Below are 17858 nucleotides of genomic sequence, written 5' to 3'. Positions count from 1 at the left end.
ACAAGGAGGACATTACAGAAAGGAAACAGGTTTCAATTTCAAGCTTCCAATGACTAGTTAGGGACAAATAGTGAAGAGCATAGAACTGGGGAAATTATCTTGTATGATTCTAAGCAATTCCTTGACAGAATCCTTTTAGGGCTCTAAAATATAGAAAGGCTGGTGTGCTGGTGAAAGTTAAATGTGCCAGAAACAGCAGGCTGGAGCTGGTAAATCCTGGAGACCTGATTTGCACATAGTGTATTTTACCCACTTTTCACGTGTTTGGGGACTTTCATCACACTGTTGAGATGAGCTGTGGGTTTTCTGAGTCAAAGAATAATTTTGACAAAGTTTTGATTTTTAGTCTTTTAAAAGTTGCAGATATAGTCAAAAAAGTGACTACATATTTTGACATTGTGGGCTCTGGTATTTATTCTCTCTGTAATCCCAGTACAAATGAGCCAATTTGAGTCAAATAGGTTTTTTTTTTTCAATTTCCTGCACTGCAATCCTTCCTTGGGATATGAGAATCCAGCTGGCCTTCTGCCTCTTACACTATCAATCACCAGCAACAAAGATTCTTCAGTCTGAATTGGGATGTTACTTGTGCTAATGATGCCCAAAGCCCTACAGGAGTAACACTTGTTATATTAATGATTTGACTCACACACAGGAAGCAGAGAAGTTGAGTAAGAAGGGGGCCATTTTTACTGTCATTTTTCTGACTATAACTGCACTTTAAACTTGACAGCATGCCATGTTGATCCTTTAGGCATTAGCTCTTGTGAGCATTTACCAATACTTGAGCATTTCAGGGAACACCCCCACTTTGGTGAATGGCACCATATACCTCTTATTTATAGCTTACCTGACTTCAGAAAACTGTTGTAGATAGCTCAACTATTTTTTTGGTTCCTTGGTGGAGAATTTAATTTTTTATTTTCATCAACACTCTTGGCAATGACTGGACATTTTCTAAAGTGTAAAATGAGATACTGAATAACAGAAGCCTAACTGCTGTGCTGTATGTAAAAGGATAACTGTGAGATACTGTGAGATTTTTTTTTGTTCTTAATAAAATGCAGTTGTCAGTGACTCAAGCTGTGTTTGTTTCATTATACCATAATCAGCATTTCGGTAGCAGTTTGATGTCAAATTGTGACTTAACCTTTTAGGAGCCAAAACCAGCCTGGATGCAAGTGGGTACATTAAAAAGATGGCCTTTTCTTGGCTTCTGGGCATGCACCTGCTTCAACTTTCCCATTCCGACCCACTGTTTCTCTCTGGTGGGCCTCCAGCTCTCAGTGCTTGGGGTCACTGAAGTGACTTAGGCTTCCAGCTAAAGAACTCCACCCCTTCTGGCATTAAAAAACAACTTTCCAGCACTCTTCAGACTAGGTAGTTCTTCCTGTTCACTCAGCGGGCACCCTCAGAGGGCCACATAGTATCTTCACCCTCACTGGGCTATAGGTCCTCTTCTACCACCTTGGGCTCAACAGTCTATTTGCCCTGCTGGCACAAAATTGTAGATGGGGGACTTCCTCCCACTTTCACTGAAAGTCCCAGCCCAGACCCTCTAATTGAGCATCAATTCTCTTCAGCATCCCTCTGCACTATCCTGCCCAGATTACTTCCTTCTGGCAATGCCCCTCCTCACGGTCTTTCTCTATCCTGTCTCTAGATCTCTCTCATGTCTTTTTCCAGCTCCGTTGAACCCAGTGACCTGGCTGTCTCCTGAGGCCTACTATCAAGGATAAACCACCCCATCTCATACCTTCATTACCCTCTCTCACTGAACCACAGACTGCTTCTTACATAGTCTTGCTAGTCACATGAGTTCCTAGTCACAGGACCCCAAACAATCCCTTCTGGGAATCACACTTCCCATGGCTTCCCACTCTTAAAAGGCCAAACCTCAATTATGCCTGGGCTTACAGCACCCACTCTTAAAGGACGCAACTTCATTGAGTTCAGCGAAGTCCAACCAGCTTATGCCAGGGCAGGATTTAGCTCTTAAAGTCTGTATAGTTCCAGGTGTGACTTCAGTAATTAAGACATGATTTAAAGTATGGGTGAGAAACTGAAGCACAGACAGGTCAAATGACTTGACCAAGGCCACCCAGAAGTCAGCCGCAGAACCCAGAGCTCTTGCCTTATGGGCTAACAATTAGTCACATGTAATAAGGCAGCATTTCTTTCTAAAGTGTAAATTTAACATTTTCAGAGCCACTGCCATCGTAGCAGCTGGAGCACTGCATACTGACACACCTAGCTCCATTTTTATGCAATTTGTGTGAGCCACAAGCTTCTGATGAGCTGTTGACATGTCCTTTAGATGGACAAAATTTGAGCTGCCCACGTTATATTATGCAAGAATTCAAAAAAGCCCCACACCTCTAGGTGATATTAGTTAAAAGTTACAATAATCTTCAGGATATCAATGAGGTACAATACAAATTCACACCATGAAATACTCCCAAGGGCACAAGCCAATAAAAACCAGAGCTGTCCTCTTCGCACATCTGCTTGGCTTTGGCCCGTTTAGGGATGATACCTCCTTTTTCAAACAAAAGGTTTGAAGAATTTCACAACAAAAATGTAGCACAAATATTCACTGTATAGGGCATTTCGTTTGCTTGTTCTTTGTGGGTTTATTGACAATCTGGCCAAGGCTGTATTGTATGCTTATCAGAATTTGTTTCAGGATTTATTAAAGGAGTATAAATTTATTGCATGATCTTCCCATACCCAGTCCCTTCCTTCCATCGGCAGGGTGTGCAGCGGGGAAGGAAATCCCATCTCTGAGGCTCCTGTCTTGGAAAAATTCTACTGATCTGAGTTGCATTAATATTTTGGGCAGCTAAGTAAATTTATCATTAACTTTTACAGCATCATCATCTTGGCAAGGATAGATTTTGTGCATGGGCTGAAATTTTTTCCATAACAATAGGCCACCAGCAAGGACACTAGTAACAACTTCACTTGCTGCTGGATCACAGTCTACATGCACCATCTAGTGAAGGACAACTGCAGGACTGTTTTGGTTTGGGGTTCATTTACTATATACAATCTATCCTAGTTTGCTGTGAGTTTTCCACCTTGATGAGCTTTTTAGTTTAAAGTCCTAGTGAAGTCTGACGTCTTCCTCTGCTCCAGGATTCCTGTGATAATTGTAACTCTGTCCTGTTGCACATATATATTGAGGCATTAAATTAAAGCTCAGATTTAGTAATACAGAATGCTACATGTACGCAGGATACAAGTTACAGTTTCTGTGTGACCCACCAACTTGAATATTCTAACCTCTGAGTTCATTTACTATATACAATCTATCCTAGTTTGCTGTGAGTTTTCCACCTTGATGAGCTTTTTAGTTTAAAGTCCTGGTGAAGTCTGAAGTCTTCCTCTGCTCCAGGATTTCTTGGCAACTTCGGTACACTTCAACCAGACAGTCTAGACGTGGCTTGGAGCTCTAGAGATCAAGAAAAAACAGTCAGGCTCTGGGCTGGTTGCTAAACAGTTAAGAGTTTTAATCTTCATCCTCGGTAACATTTGTCAGATGGAGGAAGGAGTGGGAAGGCGGCTTACACAAAGCAAGCTACCATTGGCATGGATACAGAGGGAACTCAAAAGCAAGACATCTGCAGTAGATTATTGTCCTGAAGCGAGATGACGACTCTAGAAAGTGAACTTCTCTCCTATCCATACAACTCGAGGTGATCCACCAGGCTGCAAGGAAGGGCTAAGACAGATTGGAGGGGAAAGATTCTATGAACATAGCCTGTGTTGTATCTGTCCTGTGGTTAGAGGACTTGAGTCCTCAAGGCTGTCAATTCAGTACCTTTAAGGAACAGGACATTCACTTTGTTCTTTAAGTTAATGCAATGTTATGGTTGAGGTTTTAAATACTCAGAGGTTAGAATATTCAAGTTGGTGGGTCACACAGAAACTGTAACTTGTATCCTGCGTACATGTAGCATTCTGTATTACTAAATCTGAGCTTTAATTTAATGCCTCAATATATATGTGCAACAGGACAGAGTTACAATTATCACAGGAACCACAACTTTGAACTTCCCAATCTCACCGACCATATGTCAGTAACACTGTTCCATTTTAAAATTCCTTGACTTTTTAGTAATAATATAATAGCAACATTTTTTCAGAAGTTCTCAAAGTGCTTTGTAAACTAATTAAGTCTCACAATACTTTTTCAAAGTAAACATGTATCTTTTTTATTGACGAATAAACTGATTTTGTTCAGAGAACTTGTCCAAGTTTACACAAAGGGCCATGAACATTGGTATGAGGAGGGGTGATTGCTAAATTCAATGGCTCAATTTGGCCCAGTAATCAGTGCCAGATTCAGAGAAAAGAAAAAAATATGACTGCACATTCTAATACATGCATGTGTTACAATTGAAACAGATATCTATCGTGAGAGGGTGGGAAACAAATGATGTGCCATGAGACAGGGAGCAATTGTCCACTATCAGCACTTGGAGTATTTACAGAGAAACCAGAAAGACCTGGTTGACAGGAGACAGACATACCTCCATAATAAAGAAGGGCACTACTGCAATAGGCTGCCTCTTATACTAATCAAGTGTGGCTTTTAGGTTCCAAGCAAGTTACTAATGAACTTTTGCTAAGCCTCAGTGATCTTTGGGTTTTAATTATAACTCAGTAAACAGGGGGATGTGGTGAGGTTTCTACAGCTTCTTTTTATTGGCCTTGTACATATATCATACTGAACACTATGATGCTGGTGTATATAGCATGTAATGCCAAAATGCATTCCACCAAGAGTATTATGTTACTGTTACTTTTTGACATTTTGTTAGTCTGTGCTTCCCAGCCTTGACCCCCTTATAATAAGCCATCAATACCATAGATGCAAAACATCCATGTGGTCCAAATATCACTTATAAAGAGGAAACAGAATACTATTACTTACTGGCATTTATATAGCACCTGTCATCCAAGGACCTCAAAGTACTTTATAAAGATGGTTAAGTGTTCTACATTCTGCAGATAGGTAAGACTGAAGCACACAGAGGGTGAGAGGATTTTTCACAAAGCAAATCAGTCTCTGACTGTGGAATAAAATCCAGGTGTCATGATTCTCAGACCTATAACCTAATCGTTAGCCCCACACTACCTTACATATATTTTTCCTCCTCTATTTATGATAAGAAGCAGCTTTCCTCACATTGACCCAATGTACCTGGATCCTGCACCAGAGGATCTACCTTTAAGAAAGGGGAGTTCACACTACACAGTCCTTAGCCTCTTCTACTATTGTCCACAAGAGGAAAGGAAGTGGACTGAAACCACCAATTCATTCCACATAATCACTAAATGGCAGTCAAAGGATAATGATTTTCTGTCACTACTGACCTGGGTCAGATTAAAGCCAACAGAGAGGTGAAAGGTTCTGTATCCCATTCCTAACCTCCTGAGTCATCTAGTCCCCAGGGTTTTATGACTTTTGAGCTCCCAAAACAGCACTGCAGTATGAAGTCTACATAAAAACTATCTTTGTAAATGCTGCCCATGGCAGTTTGAGAGAACAGTAGGTCAGGTCAGTGCAGACGTGTTAATGGGCTCCGTCATATGGTAATTATATTCACTAAAATTTCCTTCTGTAAAGTTGGCATAGCATAGAGAAATAAAGACTCTGCACAGCAGAGGCAACAAGAGGTTACTGCTCCTGTTAAAAGAACAGGAGTACTTGTGGCACCTTAGAGACTAACACATTTATTTAGTCTCTAAGATGCCACAACTACTCATGTTCTTTTAGCAGATACAGACTAACAGGGCTGCTACTCTGAAACCTGTGAATGCACCCTCAAGTGAGCATGTCAGATTGTCTTAGGTGAGAATTACTGAGGGGTACTGAATTTCAGACTAAAGCAGCCTCTTTCCTAGCTCCTTGGCAGTGAATGGTTAAAGGAGAATCAAATACAAGTATCAGAATATACCCTTGAAAGTAGCATTGCTCAGAGTTGGGTGGGTGCGAGAAACCACACCCAAATGCAAGCCTATCCCTTTGTCATTGGCAATGACTAGAGGCAGCTGAGATCACAGCCCATGCCAGGATTCTCGGTGGAGCTGTATAGAATTCACTCATTGCAAGTGATAGGGGTTCCAGCAAATCCCTTTTCTGGTGTTTGATCTGCCGAAGAAGTTTAATTCATTAACATTGGTAAGTATCTTTGAGATCTTTGCCTACCACCAGCAACACGTGCAGCTGAATCAATGCTGAATGCAATTTCGCTGTAAGCGTGTAGCCATTGACAAATTGTGTTCAGTAGTGATTCAGAAACCATGGCTAAAACCTGATACTCAGCAGTAGGTAATTTTCGCAGGGAGAGGATGCTGTAGAGTCATTACATTATACAAAGTATACAAAATTTTGTTATTACTATATTTGTATATTTGTTATTACTATATTTGCCTAGGAACATGAAAGGAAAATCCATTGTGTTAGGCACTGTACAGACACACAGTAAAAAGAACTTCCCAACCCCAAAGAGCTCGTAACCTAGGTTACAACAAGTCACAACAAGTGGATCATACAAATAAATGGGCGGAGAAGAGAGGAAAGACAAGGTAATGTTAAGCAGAGGTCTCAGCTCACCACTTCTGTTTCAATACCTTTGATTGTCATTGGGGAAAAAAGGGAAAGACCATCCACTTACTTCAGAGTACCCCCTTATCAGAACCTTTGACTTGGGGAGCTGAGACTCTACTCAGACACCAAGGGATCCCTTTGGTGGCAGCACTGCATAGCCTGAGGATGAGACTACACACACAAGCCAGATAAGCAGAGCTTTATGAAACTCAGCAGTTTCCTGGTTCCTAGGCTGACCTAGCTTTTTCTTGGGTTAAAGATTTGCACATCTTCCCTATTCCTACTCTGAATCTAGAATGGACTACATGAGAGCCAAAAGCGTTTTCCTAACACTAATTTCTACTGCTCCTGTGGCGCCTACTATAAAGTGCTATAGGAATCAAGCTGGTGGACTCCAAGGCACATCTCAGACAGCAGCTGCAATGGGCTGAGTGAGGGATTATGGAATGAAAAGTGCTGAGAACCCTAGTAAGACCAGCAAACTACAAATCTGGATCTCTCCACAATCCATTTAATTCTCACCTGAAACAGAGGCACCACCTCAGACACCCCATGAGGTTCCCGAGGATCTTGGAGAAGGATGCACAGGTAATAGATAACTTTTTGCTAAAAAACAAAAGCAAAAACCAATAAAGCATGAGAATGTTATAAGGGTACCTTAAATTATCAGTGAGAGGGGATCTGTTCCTAACAAAAGTGGCCTGAGGGAAGGGGTAAGGCATATTGAGATGACTCACCACCAACTATGATTTAAATGAGGAACAATTTTTGCTTTAAAATATATCGTCTCCTCTCATCTCCGAACCGTGTTTTACCTTAGAAATCTCAGGAATGCCCTGTTTTTCTGGGTTTTGCTGGAAGATCTTTTAAGGGTCTTAGAGCATAGATATTGTGACTTCTTTCCCTTTAACTGAAAGGGGGATGGTGCTGGATTTTTAACAAAGACATCATTTTTCCCAAATGTTCGTTAGTCGCTGTAGTTCAATAGGTATTAACAAAAAGCAAACATAAAAACTGTTTTAAGCAGTCTGACTAAAAATTCCTTCTGCTCTTACCCTTTTGACTCATGATATCATTTTACTAATTCTCAAGTTATCACAGGATTTGTCTTTCCTATAAAATTATATCATGATTGAACAGGATTGTGAAGAATCAGGAAAGGATTTGTCCTGGTCTGCACTGACTAGAATGATGCTGGCAGTGACATCCTGTTAGTAGACTCGCTTTTTCACAACTATGTTCAAACGTGGTTGTTTAATGCAGCACACAGAGTCTCCCAGACTAATCAGACCTGAATATACTTAAAGCAACAAAAAACAAATTTTAAAGACTTAAAAGCCTTCTTTATCCATCAAAATGAAGAAAAAAAACCATGTCCAAGCTCAGTTTTTTTTTCTTTTGCAGGTCACGTTTAAGATCTGCACTGCAGTGCTATGAACTCCAAGTAGTTTTCCTGTTCTTTCCTTTCAAGAAGTCAGGTATCTCCTTTCTATACCGATCAACTGCAAAAGTGTTCTCTCAAATACTTTTCAGATGAAAATGGAGTCCCTGCAGCCATTCCACCTAAAGCTGAGATCTCTTCAAATCTTACAAGCCAAGCACAACTGGACATGGTCTACGCTGGAAGGGAACAAACCCAGGAAAAAAAAAACATGCATATTTCATCCCAAAACACTACACAGCCCAGGCACCTCAGTCTCTAAGGTCCTGTTTACATTACAATATGTTGAAAATTCAACTCCCTCCCTCTACTGTCACCCAATACATATGCAATTTTAGCCACATTTAATATTACACTTTTAATCTGAAATTAACTCAAATAAATTGAGAGGATAGGGGCTGCTTTCCCGTAAGACCTTAAACAAAATCAGAAAACCACAAACATAACGCGTTTTATTGTGATCTGTTCTGATTTATAAACCATTTGGCATGTCTGACATCGGGCCCAACACTCCCAAGAACAGCACAGGAGGGAATGATTACAACCACTGACCCAAATTCACTCTGAAGTTGATGGTAGTGGATTTTCTTCATTACATCAGGGATGAAACTGGCCTTTTGTTTTAAATGTCCTCTTTCCAGCAGGTTTCAAGAGGAAAAAGATTGTGCAATGGGGAGAGAAATAAGGAATAAAGAACATGTTGGTGAAACTAAGGACACCACACCAGTCCAAGAATGTCAAGCCTTGACAACAAAATCTGGCCATTACATTGTCCAGTTAAAACATCTGTCCCTAGCCACAAGCACATGAGAAAAGTGCAGTATTGATTATGCTGTACAAGAAGAAAGGCTGAATGAGATGATTACCATATAGATGGCCTCATTGATGACTACGTCCTTCACTTGGCTCATTTCAATGAAGGTTGTATTCTCTTTGCCCGAAGCATAGGATGAGGTCATCTGGATGCCAAGTGAGCCAATGACTAACAGGGACTCCTGGTCAATTTTCACAAAGTGCAGGTACACGATCAAGCCAATCAGAGTGATAAATATAGCAGCTGAGAGCACCATGCTGTTCTGTAAAGAAAACCAAGCAGGCATTTAGGCTCCAATTGTGCAAATAACTGCACGTGAGCATAGGCATAGGGCTATGTACAGTAAATTGTAGGTTCATCCACGAAAGTTTGACAGATGCCATCTTGCTTGACACACTGGCACTAACCTCTAGATCAGGAAGCATGAGTCTCTACACCTTGAACTTAATTAAGTGCCAAGCTCTGTGGCTGAGCACTGTAACAGACTGATATCCTCAGTGGATCAGGCCTGGAGGGGGACCTATTACTGACCAGTGGGTTCTGCTAACTCTGCTCCAAAACACCAAGTGATATCATACAAGACAGCCTGTCATATAAATGCAGATTATGATGCAGTTGCACTTACGAAGGTAGACAGGTATTGCCCCTTTTTACGGATGGTGAATCAGAGGCTCAGAGTGATTAGAGAGTAAGGATAGTCTTGTTCTTCAAGCATCGCATTAGGAATCAGAAGATCTGAGTTCACATTCTAGTTCTGCCACCAATTTAACATGTGACTTTGATTAATCTTAATTTCTCTGCCTTAGTACCCTGATCTGTACAATAGTAGTAATACTTGTCCCTTTCTTTGATGCTTTGTCTTGCATATTTAGACTGTAAGCTTTCTGGAAATGGAACTGTGTTTTGCTAGGTGTTTGTATGGTGCCCTGATCTTGGGACCTTTTGGTATTACTACAAGATAAATAAGTGCTAAATCACTGATTAGACTAAACTCAATCAGCAAGTCATTTAAAGAGCTGGGAATAGAATCCAGGTATCCTGACTCACAATCTAGTGCCCTATCCCCAGGACCAATTTTAGAGAGAACATTGCTGGGCATAGGAAATATTAATTCTATCACTAATGGACCAAAACTCCGTTGTTCTAACTCATTTCATGCCACTTCCCAAACTGAATAATCCTTAGTGGCTGTCTTGAAGGAGGAATGATGCTGGACTGCTCGCTAGCCCTTTTACAGGAGAAAGGGGTCTTCCGCTGCACTAAGAGGGTGGTGAGACTGAGGCTCAGCTTCTTCGGGTAATGGAAGAATTTCAACCAATGGTGTACAGCTTGTATAATCAAGCAGGAAGGCGTTGAGGACAATTGCTGACCGAGATGAATGCCTTCTTACAGGAATTTAGGATAGAATTCCTGCCCGATAACAAATGGCAGTTTATTGAGCAAGGATTTAACAATCTTCTGACATTGACAACCTTGCCAATTACCACCCTGGTCTCTTATCTTTGCTTTCTGGGAAAGGTCACTGAGAAGGTCACAGTGTGGCAATGCTAGTGTTAACTGCAGTCTTCAGAGTTTCTTGATCCTTTTCAGTCCATCTTTTGGCCTCAGTATACACTACAGAGATTGCACTGGTCTCATGGGTTGTTCACAATCTCCTAGTAATGCTAAAGGTCAGATATTTATGCCCATTCTTTTAGATCTGTCAACAGTCTTTAAAATCTTTGCCCACAAGGTCTTGTTGACACATGACCATGAGTACGTAGATGGTATTGCTAGTGGAGTGCCCCTCTTTCCTGTCAGAAAAATCTGAGAGAATTATTTTCAGTGATCACTTGCCTGCCCCCAAGAAATATCTCCTGTGGGTTTCCAGACACTCATCTCTCCTGTTCAGTGTATATGATTTGGTGCCCATGAATATGCTAGACACTGCTCCCTATACATAAAAAGATATGATCCCTGCCCTGAAGGAGCTTATAAACTAACAGACTTCTGGGAAGATAATGAGATCAGAATGTGGCTGTCATGCAACTCTGACTCATTTTCATCAAATGAAGATGACAGAGCATCTTTGCTTTCCCAGAGCCTGACTGAGCCCAAGACTTGCGATGTGAACTGGCAGAAGTTCAGCTCAAGCAGAACTGCACTAATGCTCGACATGGGGCTATCCTAAAGATCACTTAACAGCAACATCAGTCCGTCTTTCTGAATAGTGAGATATTACATCCATTTGCTAGGAACTGGCTTTCTATTCACTTCTAGAAGTTTACTTTGCCCTGTATTATCAGAGTCTCAGCTACCTGGTGCATCATCTTGCTCTTCATAAGCCATCATAGCAGCTGAAGTCAGATGGAGTGAGTGTTCATGCTCACTAGCACCTAGATTTCTATATCTGGGGGCTAGATGTACTCAGACCAGAGCCCTTAATCAGTTCCCCAAATCAATTCAGCAGAACCCAAGTATGTTGACCTTTAGGACACATTTTTCACAGGATCATAGAGTTTAAGGCCAGAAGAGACTATTAGATCATATAGTCTGACCTCCTGTATATCACAGACCATAGAGTTTCACGCACTTACCCCATATTAGGGCTGTCAAGCGATTAAAAAAATTAATCGCAATTAATCACACTGTTAAACAATAATAGAATACCATTTATTTAAATATTTTTGATGTTTTCTACATTTTCAAATATATTGATTTCAATTACAACACAGAATGCAAAGTGTACCGTGCTCACTTTATATTTTTTATTACAAGTGTTTGCACTGTAAAAGACAAAATAAATGTTTTTCAATTCACCTAATACAAGTACTATAATGCAATCCCTTTATCATGAAAGTTGAACTTACAAATGTAGAATTATGTACAAAAATACTGCATTCAAAAATAAAAATGTAAAATTGTAGAGCTTGCAAGTCTACTCAGTCCTATTTCTTGTTCAGCCAACCATTCAAACAAGTTTGTTTACATTTGCAGGAGATAATGCTGCCCTCTTCTTATTTACAATGTCATCTGAAAGTGAGAACAGGTGTTCTCATGGCACAGTTGTAGCCAGGGTTGCAAGATATTGACATGATTACAGATGTGCATGCTTCAACCACTATTCCAGGGGACATGTGTCCATGTTGATGATGGGTTCTGCTCGAAAACCATCCAAAGCAGTGCGGATCAACACATGTTCATTTTCATTATCTGAGTCAGATGCCACCAGCAGAAGGTTGATTTTCTTTTTTGGTGGTTTGGGTTCTGTAGTTTCCTCATCAGAGTGTTGCTCTTTTAAGACTTCTGAAAGCATGTGCCACACCTCATTCATCTCAGATTTTGGAAGGCATTTCAGATTCTTAAATCTTGGATTGAGTGCTGTAAGTATCTTTAGAAATCTTACATTGGTACCTTCTTTGCATTTTGTCAAATCTACAGTGAAAGTGTTCTTAAAATGAAAAACATGTTCTCGGTCATCATCCAAGACTGTTATAACATGAAATATATGGCAGAATGTGGGTAAAACAGAGCAGGGAACATAAAATGCTCCCCCAAGGAGTTCAGTCACAAATTTAGTTAACGCATTATTTTTTTAACGAGCGTCATCAGCATGGAAGCATATCCTCTGGAATGGTGACTGAAGTATGAAGGGGCAAACAAATGTTTAGCATATCTGGCACGTAAATACCTTGCAATGCTGGCTACAAAAGTACCATGCAAATGCCTGTTCTCACTTTGTGGTGACATTGTAAATAAGAAGAGGGCAGCATTATCTCCTGCAAATGTAAACAAACTTGTATGTCTCAGCGATTGGCTGAACAAGAAGCAGGACTGAGTGGACTTGTAGTCTCTGAAGTTTTACATTGTTTTGTTTTTGAGTGCAGTTATGGAACAAAAACATATCTACATTCGAAAGTTGCACTTTCAGGACAAAGAGATTGTATTACAGTACTTGTATGAGGTGAATTGAAAAATACTATTTCTTCTGTTTATCCTTTTACAGTGCAAATATTTGTAATCAAAATATACACTTTGATTTCAATTACAACACAGACTACAAGATATATATGAAAATATAGAAAAACATCCAAAATATTTAATAAATTTCAATTGGTAGTCTCTCAACAGTGCCATTAAAACCAGGATTAATCATGATTAATTTTTTAATCGCAATTAATTTTTTCAAGTTAAGCACATGAGTTAACCGCAATTAATTGACAGCCCTACCCTATACTGAATCTAACAACTTCAGTCTGACTAAAGCATAGCTTTCGGAAAGGCAGCCAGAAAGTCTTGATTCGAAGACATCAAGATATAGAGATATCCCAGCTCAATTCTTCCAACTCACCCTCAGTGTTAAATTTGTGCTTTATTTCTAACTTGAATTTGTCTGGCTTTAACTTTCAGCCACTGGTTCCTGTTATGCAGTGGTAGGCAAGCTATGGCAGGGGTGCCGAAGGCGGCACGCGAGCTGATTTTCAGTGGCATTCACAGCGCCTGGGTCCTGGCCACTGGTGGGGGGGGGGGGGGGGGCGGGGGAGGGCTCTGCATGTTATTTAATTTTTAAATGAAGCTTCTTAAACATTTTTAAAACCTTATTTACTTTACATATAACAATAGTTTAGTTCTATATTATAGACTTATAGAGAGACACCTTCTAAGAACGTTCAAACGTCTTTCTGGCCTGCGAAATCTTACAGTGAATGAAGACTCCCCACACCACTTCTGAAAGCTTGCCGACCCTGCTGTTATGCCTTTCTCGGCTAAACCAACATGGCATTTGCGCCGGTTTAAGGCGCTGTGTGTGCGAGAGTGGTGGGGACAAAGGGAGTCCCTGCGTAGCCGGGCTGGGACAAAAGAAAGGGCCCTTCTTTTAAACAATGCCACAAACTGGTTTCCAGATTTCCGTGCCCGCCTGGAGCCTGCAGCACCGGGAGCCTTTGCTAAGTGAGCGGCGGGGCCATGGGGGACCCCGATGGGGCGAAGGGGACGCGGGCTGATACCAGGGCTGCCCTGACGGCGGATTTCGGAGGGGGCGGGGGGAACGTGGTGGAGCAGGACCCGGGCGACCGCAGGACGGACAGGGCAGAGGAGGCAGAGCCCAGGGGCGCGGTCAGATCGGGGCGGGCCCGGGAGCCGCTCGGTACCTGGCTGAGCACGAAGAGCCCATAAGCCGCCAGCCAGACGGAGCAGGTAGCGGCGCTCAGCGAGCGCAGCTGCAGCCGGGGGCAGCGCACCGAGAACTCCCGGCAGGAGGCGCTGTACTGGCGGCGCTGCAGCGCGATGCGGCCCCCGGACACGGCCCGGTACATCCCCTCCTCCATCTTGCCCCACGGAGCCGGCCACCCGCCGCCCAGAGCGACCCCGGCTGCTCGCCGCTCTAGCCACCACTTGCCGTCAGCTCCATGGTACCGCGCGCTCACTGCCGCCGCTGCCCTTTGACCCGATTCGGTTTCCTGCCTCCCCTGAGCCGCCTCACGCAGCAGCCCCCTCCCCGCCGGAGCGTTGTGATCCCTGTTTGAGGGATGGGGAAACTGAGGCCAGGGGCCGCACAGCTGAAGATGCGGCCCCTGAGTGACAGACTGTTGCTCTCCGCCCCATCGGCTCGTACAGCGGGGGACTTCAGTCTCCACGTGCCCTTATCTGTACCGCACAGCGCTGCTGGCCCAGTTCACAGACACCAGGTCACACGTGGGGCTGTGGCTCCTTACGAAGAGAAGAGCCGTAGTTTGTGAAAGGTAAAAGCCCAGGTTGTCCATGGCTGCTGATTGTAGGGGCCTCGCATCTTGGGGTGCTGGATTTGAGCTCCCTTGAACCTGATTTTTCAGAAGTACTGAGCACTCCCCATCCAGATAAAGGCGTGGGGAGATCCAGATGCTCAGCACCTCTGACAATCAAGCCCAAGGTGTCTCAATTCATGTAATTGAAATGAATGGCCACTTTTTGATTCTACTTAGTGCTTGAGCCCTAATAAGGTAAAACATTCAGGCAGAACCCTGTTGACTTCAGTGGGGCTTTATGCTGTTATAAATTTCTCTAGCCCCACTCTTAGCAGGGTGCTTACCCTGTCTTGCCAGGTGTATCCTATAAGGACACCCACTAGCAGCCCTAGAAAATCAAGCTAAGACAAATAGGACAAACCCACCTAAGATAAGAGTCTGAAAGAGACTCCCAAATATTTTCCTGGCTACTAAACTGTAATGACTCTATCATAAATTGTCAACAGGTATGGCAAGATACTTTTTCTGAATATTTATTTTACAATCCACCAATATGTTAGAAATTCAAACTGTTCCACTGTGTGAGCATCATATTTATCTACAGTGAATTGTATCTAATTGTCTAACTCAGGTGCTTCTGAACTTCCTCCATCTTCTATAGTCTTTGACTAATCTAAATAATCTTGTGTCATGCAAATTTTGCCAGGTCACTGTTCACCCTCTTCTTCAGGTCTTTAATAAATAAGTTAAAGCTGCTCTTAGATCATTGCAATATCCTCCTATTTGCTTCCTTCTGTGATTAAAAACCGATGACTTACTCCTGTTTGTTTTCTATTAATTTCTAGTACACAAAAGAACTTCTCTCACACTCTGTATCTAGTTTCCTTAACCACACCTTCTTATGAGGAACCAGATTAAAGCTTTTTTAAAGTCTAAACCAATAATATCAACTGTTTTTTCTTTGTCAATCTCAAAGACTTCTCCTAAATTGAGAGATGTGATTCTCAGAGCGCACATTAATTGAGTCTTGTATTGTGTTTGTCTACTAAGACAAGTACTCTTATTTGCTTCAGACAACTTGCTGAGTGCTGAAGTAAAAATACTGACCTTTAAATGTCAAGCTTAATCCTAATGCTTTTTAAAAAATAGACCTAATATTGCCCACCTTTCAGTTCTCAAGTATATCAGCTAACTTTCATTGTAAATTACATTGTTTTGTTAACAGCTCACCCACTTAATTCTTAAATCCTTCAGAACTTTTGGGTGAATACTCTGTGGGCCTGATGACTTGCTGCTGTTACCATATCTCACAAGGAGTAGACAAGAGAGGGAACTGAAGAACACATGCCTAGGAATGCCTGCTGCAGAGGTACTTATGAAATTAAAAGAATTAAAGTTAGCTTAAGTTTGATTTATAATGTGTGGCTAGTACAGAAAAGGCCCCAGTCAGCAAGTAAAAGAAGGCCATGAGAATAATAATACTTATTATTTATAGTGTGGGAAATATATATGTGGTTCAAAAAGTAACTGACAAAGCAAAAAGACAAAGGAAAAAAACAGGTACAAACCATCCCATTATTCAACTGTAGGGTGACCAGATGTCCCGATTTTATAGCGATAGTCCCAATATTTGGAGCTTTTTCTTACATAGGCATTCTCCCCTCCCCCCCCCCCCCCCCCCGATTTTTCACACTTGCAATCTGGTCACCCAATTCAGCTGGTATAAGGAGAGGTGACAAAAGGAAGGCCTTGGAGGAAAGAGAGTAGCAAGGATAAATTGCTTCAAACTGGGTTTTTGCTAAAACTAGCAAGTTAGCTGAAGTGTATAAAGAGAGCCCTGAAGCTGCCTGTTCTTTTTCAGATCCTACCAGATCATGCTGGAGCATGCCAAGATGGGATAGTTTTCCTTAGGTCAGGCCAGTTTGTAAGTACATTGATTGCATGCTTATGAATACTTTGTTACTGTATTGGGTGTAGTGACTGTTATTTTTAGGGTTCTAGGCATGTTTACAGCAATTGTATAAAATATCATTTCACCTTTGGATTTAAGAAAGGAATTGTTGATTAAATTTGTGTCTGGTGGTCTCCAATAATTCCATTTCTATGAGATAGGTATATCTCCATATATTATAAAGTTGACATACACAGAGTCTTTGGGCAAGAGCTAACATCTCTGGGCAGTCTTAACTTTGTTGGCACTGAGACACCCAAAGTGTTAACTATTACAAAGTTTAATGTTTTTTTAAATTAAGTTATAAATGTTAAATATAAACCAGTAAATGGGAATAAAAGGGCACAGGCAGAACTAGGATAGTGCATAGAGACCCTGCATCCCTTTTTCAGTAATGAAGCAACAGCTGAGAGGGCTGAAGAAGAAAAATAAAATATTAATATATATTACATGTTTGTATATATAATTGGTATGGCTAATATGGTATAGCAAATAAAAAGTGAAAGTTAAATTATGAAAGGAGTGAGCATTCCTATGGAACATGCAATATATACAGTAAAAGGGGTAAAAGAAATGTAAACAAAACATACTACTTAATTAAAATCCTACCATGGCTCCAAAGAGGCTTTTTCAGATGGCTATGTGCTTTGGAAGCAGAAACCAACTCAGCACCAAGAAAGATCAGTAAATATAAGAAATGGTGATTAACCATTAAAAATTGTATCCAAAAGTTCTGATTAACCGTGGTGTAAAGTAAAGGTTATTAGGGAGTGAAAATCTATATCAGGATGTTTTGTAAATAGAAAAAGAATAATTGTATTTAAACTAAAACAAGTGTATACAAGATTGAAATGCCTTAGTGGATTGTAAATGAATGCAACTGATGGTTCAGGGTTGGTTAAACCTATTAAGAAAATGTTGTGCAACATGTAGATGATATTCTGGGGCAGACCGGGAATTCCATTGAAAGGTACTAGAAGTCCTGTGTGAGGTTTTAATGAAAGCTGGACTAAAGCTAAACCCAAAAAAGGCTCAGCTCGTGAAGCAGGAGATTTCCTTCCTGGGACTAACCCTACAACCAGGCCAGTGTGCTCCAAACAAAAGCTTAATGTGATTTTTAGAGCTGCCCTTCCCTATTTCAGAAACAGTACTAGATCACTGCTGGGTATGACAGGCTTTTGTGGGGGATTTCATCCCTGATTACACCTAATCCTTACACCCCTCTACTACCTCTCCCAGAAGAAGATAGAGTGGGAATGGATCCCCCCTAGCATACCCTGCCAGCGTATAAGTTAAAAGAGGCTTTTAGCAGAAGCTCCAGTTCTTAGCAC

At 41.4% G+C, this 17858-nt stretch overlaps 2 protein-coding genes across 3 annotated transcripts in view; one reads left to right on the top strand and one right to left on the bottom strand.

Moving 5' to 3' along the window:
- Nucleotides 1-1971: 1971 nt before the first annotated feature.
- PIGH (phosphatidylinositol glycan anchor biosynthesis class H) lies at nucleotides 1972-14466 on the bottom strand. Its single transcript, XM_050953605.1, is given in 5 exon segments — nucleotides 1972-3454; nucleotides 7142-7225; nucleotides 8927-9136; nucleotides 14004-14334; nucleotides 14336-14466. Coding segments are annotated over 5 exon segments (849 nt in total). The 5' UTR covers nucleotides 14458-14466; the 3' UTR covers nucleotides 1972-3352.
- Nucleotides 14433-17858, top strand: part of ARG2 (arginase 2) — a 46317-nt gene continuing 42891 nt past the window's right edge. The window contains exons 1-3 of one of the 2 annotated variants that reach the window (XM_050953593.1): nucleotides 14433-14540; nucleotides 15831-15945; nucleotides 16438-16500. In XM_050953593.1, the coding sequence (XP_050809550.1) occupies nucleotides 15931-15945; nucleotides 16438-16500 (78 nt within the window). In that variant the 5' untranslated portion in view covers nucleotides 14433-14540; nucleotides 15831-15930. Of the gene's footprint in view, nucleotides 14595-15830; nucleotides 15946-16437; nucleotides 16501-17858 lie in introns of both variants that reach the window. The other variant, XM_050953592.1, reaches the window with a different exon arrangement.

Source organism: Gopherus flavomarginatus, chromosome 5 (genome assembly GCF_025201925.1).
Source record: "Gopherus flavomarginatus isolate rGopFla2 chromosome 5, rGopFla2.mat.asm, whole genome shotgun sequence".
Classification (NCBI taxonomy): domain Eukaryota; kingdom Metazoa; phylum Chordata; order Testudines; family Testudinidae; genus Gopherus; species Gopherus flavomarginatus.
Note: the sequence above shows the minus strand (reverse complement) of the source record. Positions and strands in the feature narration are given on the sequence as shown.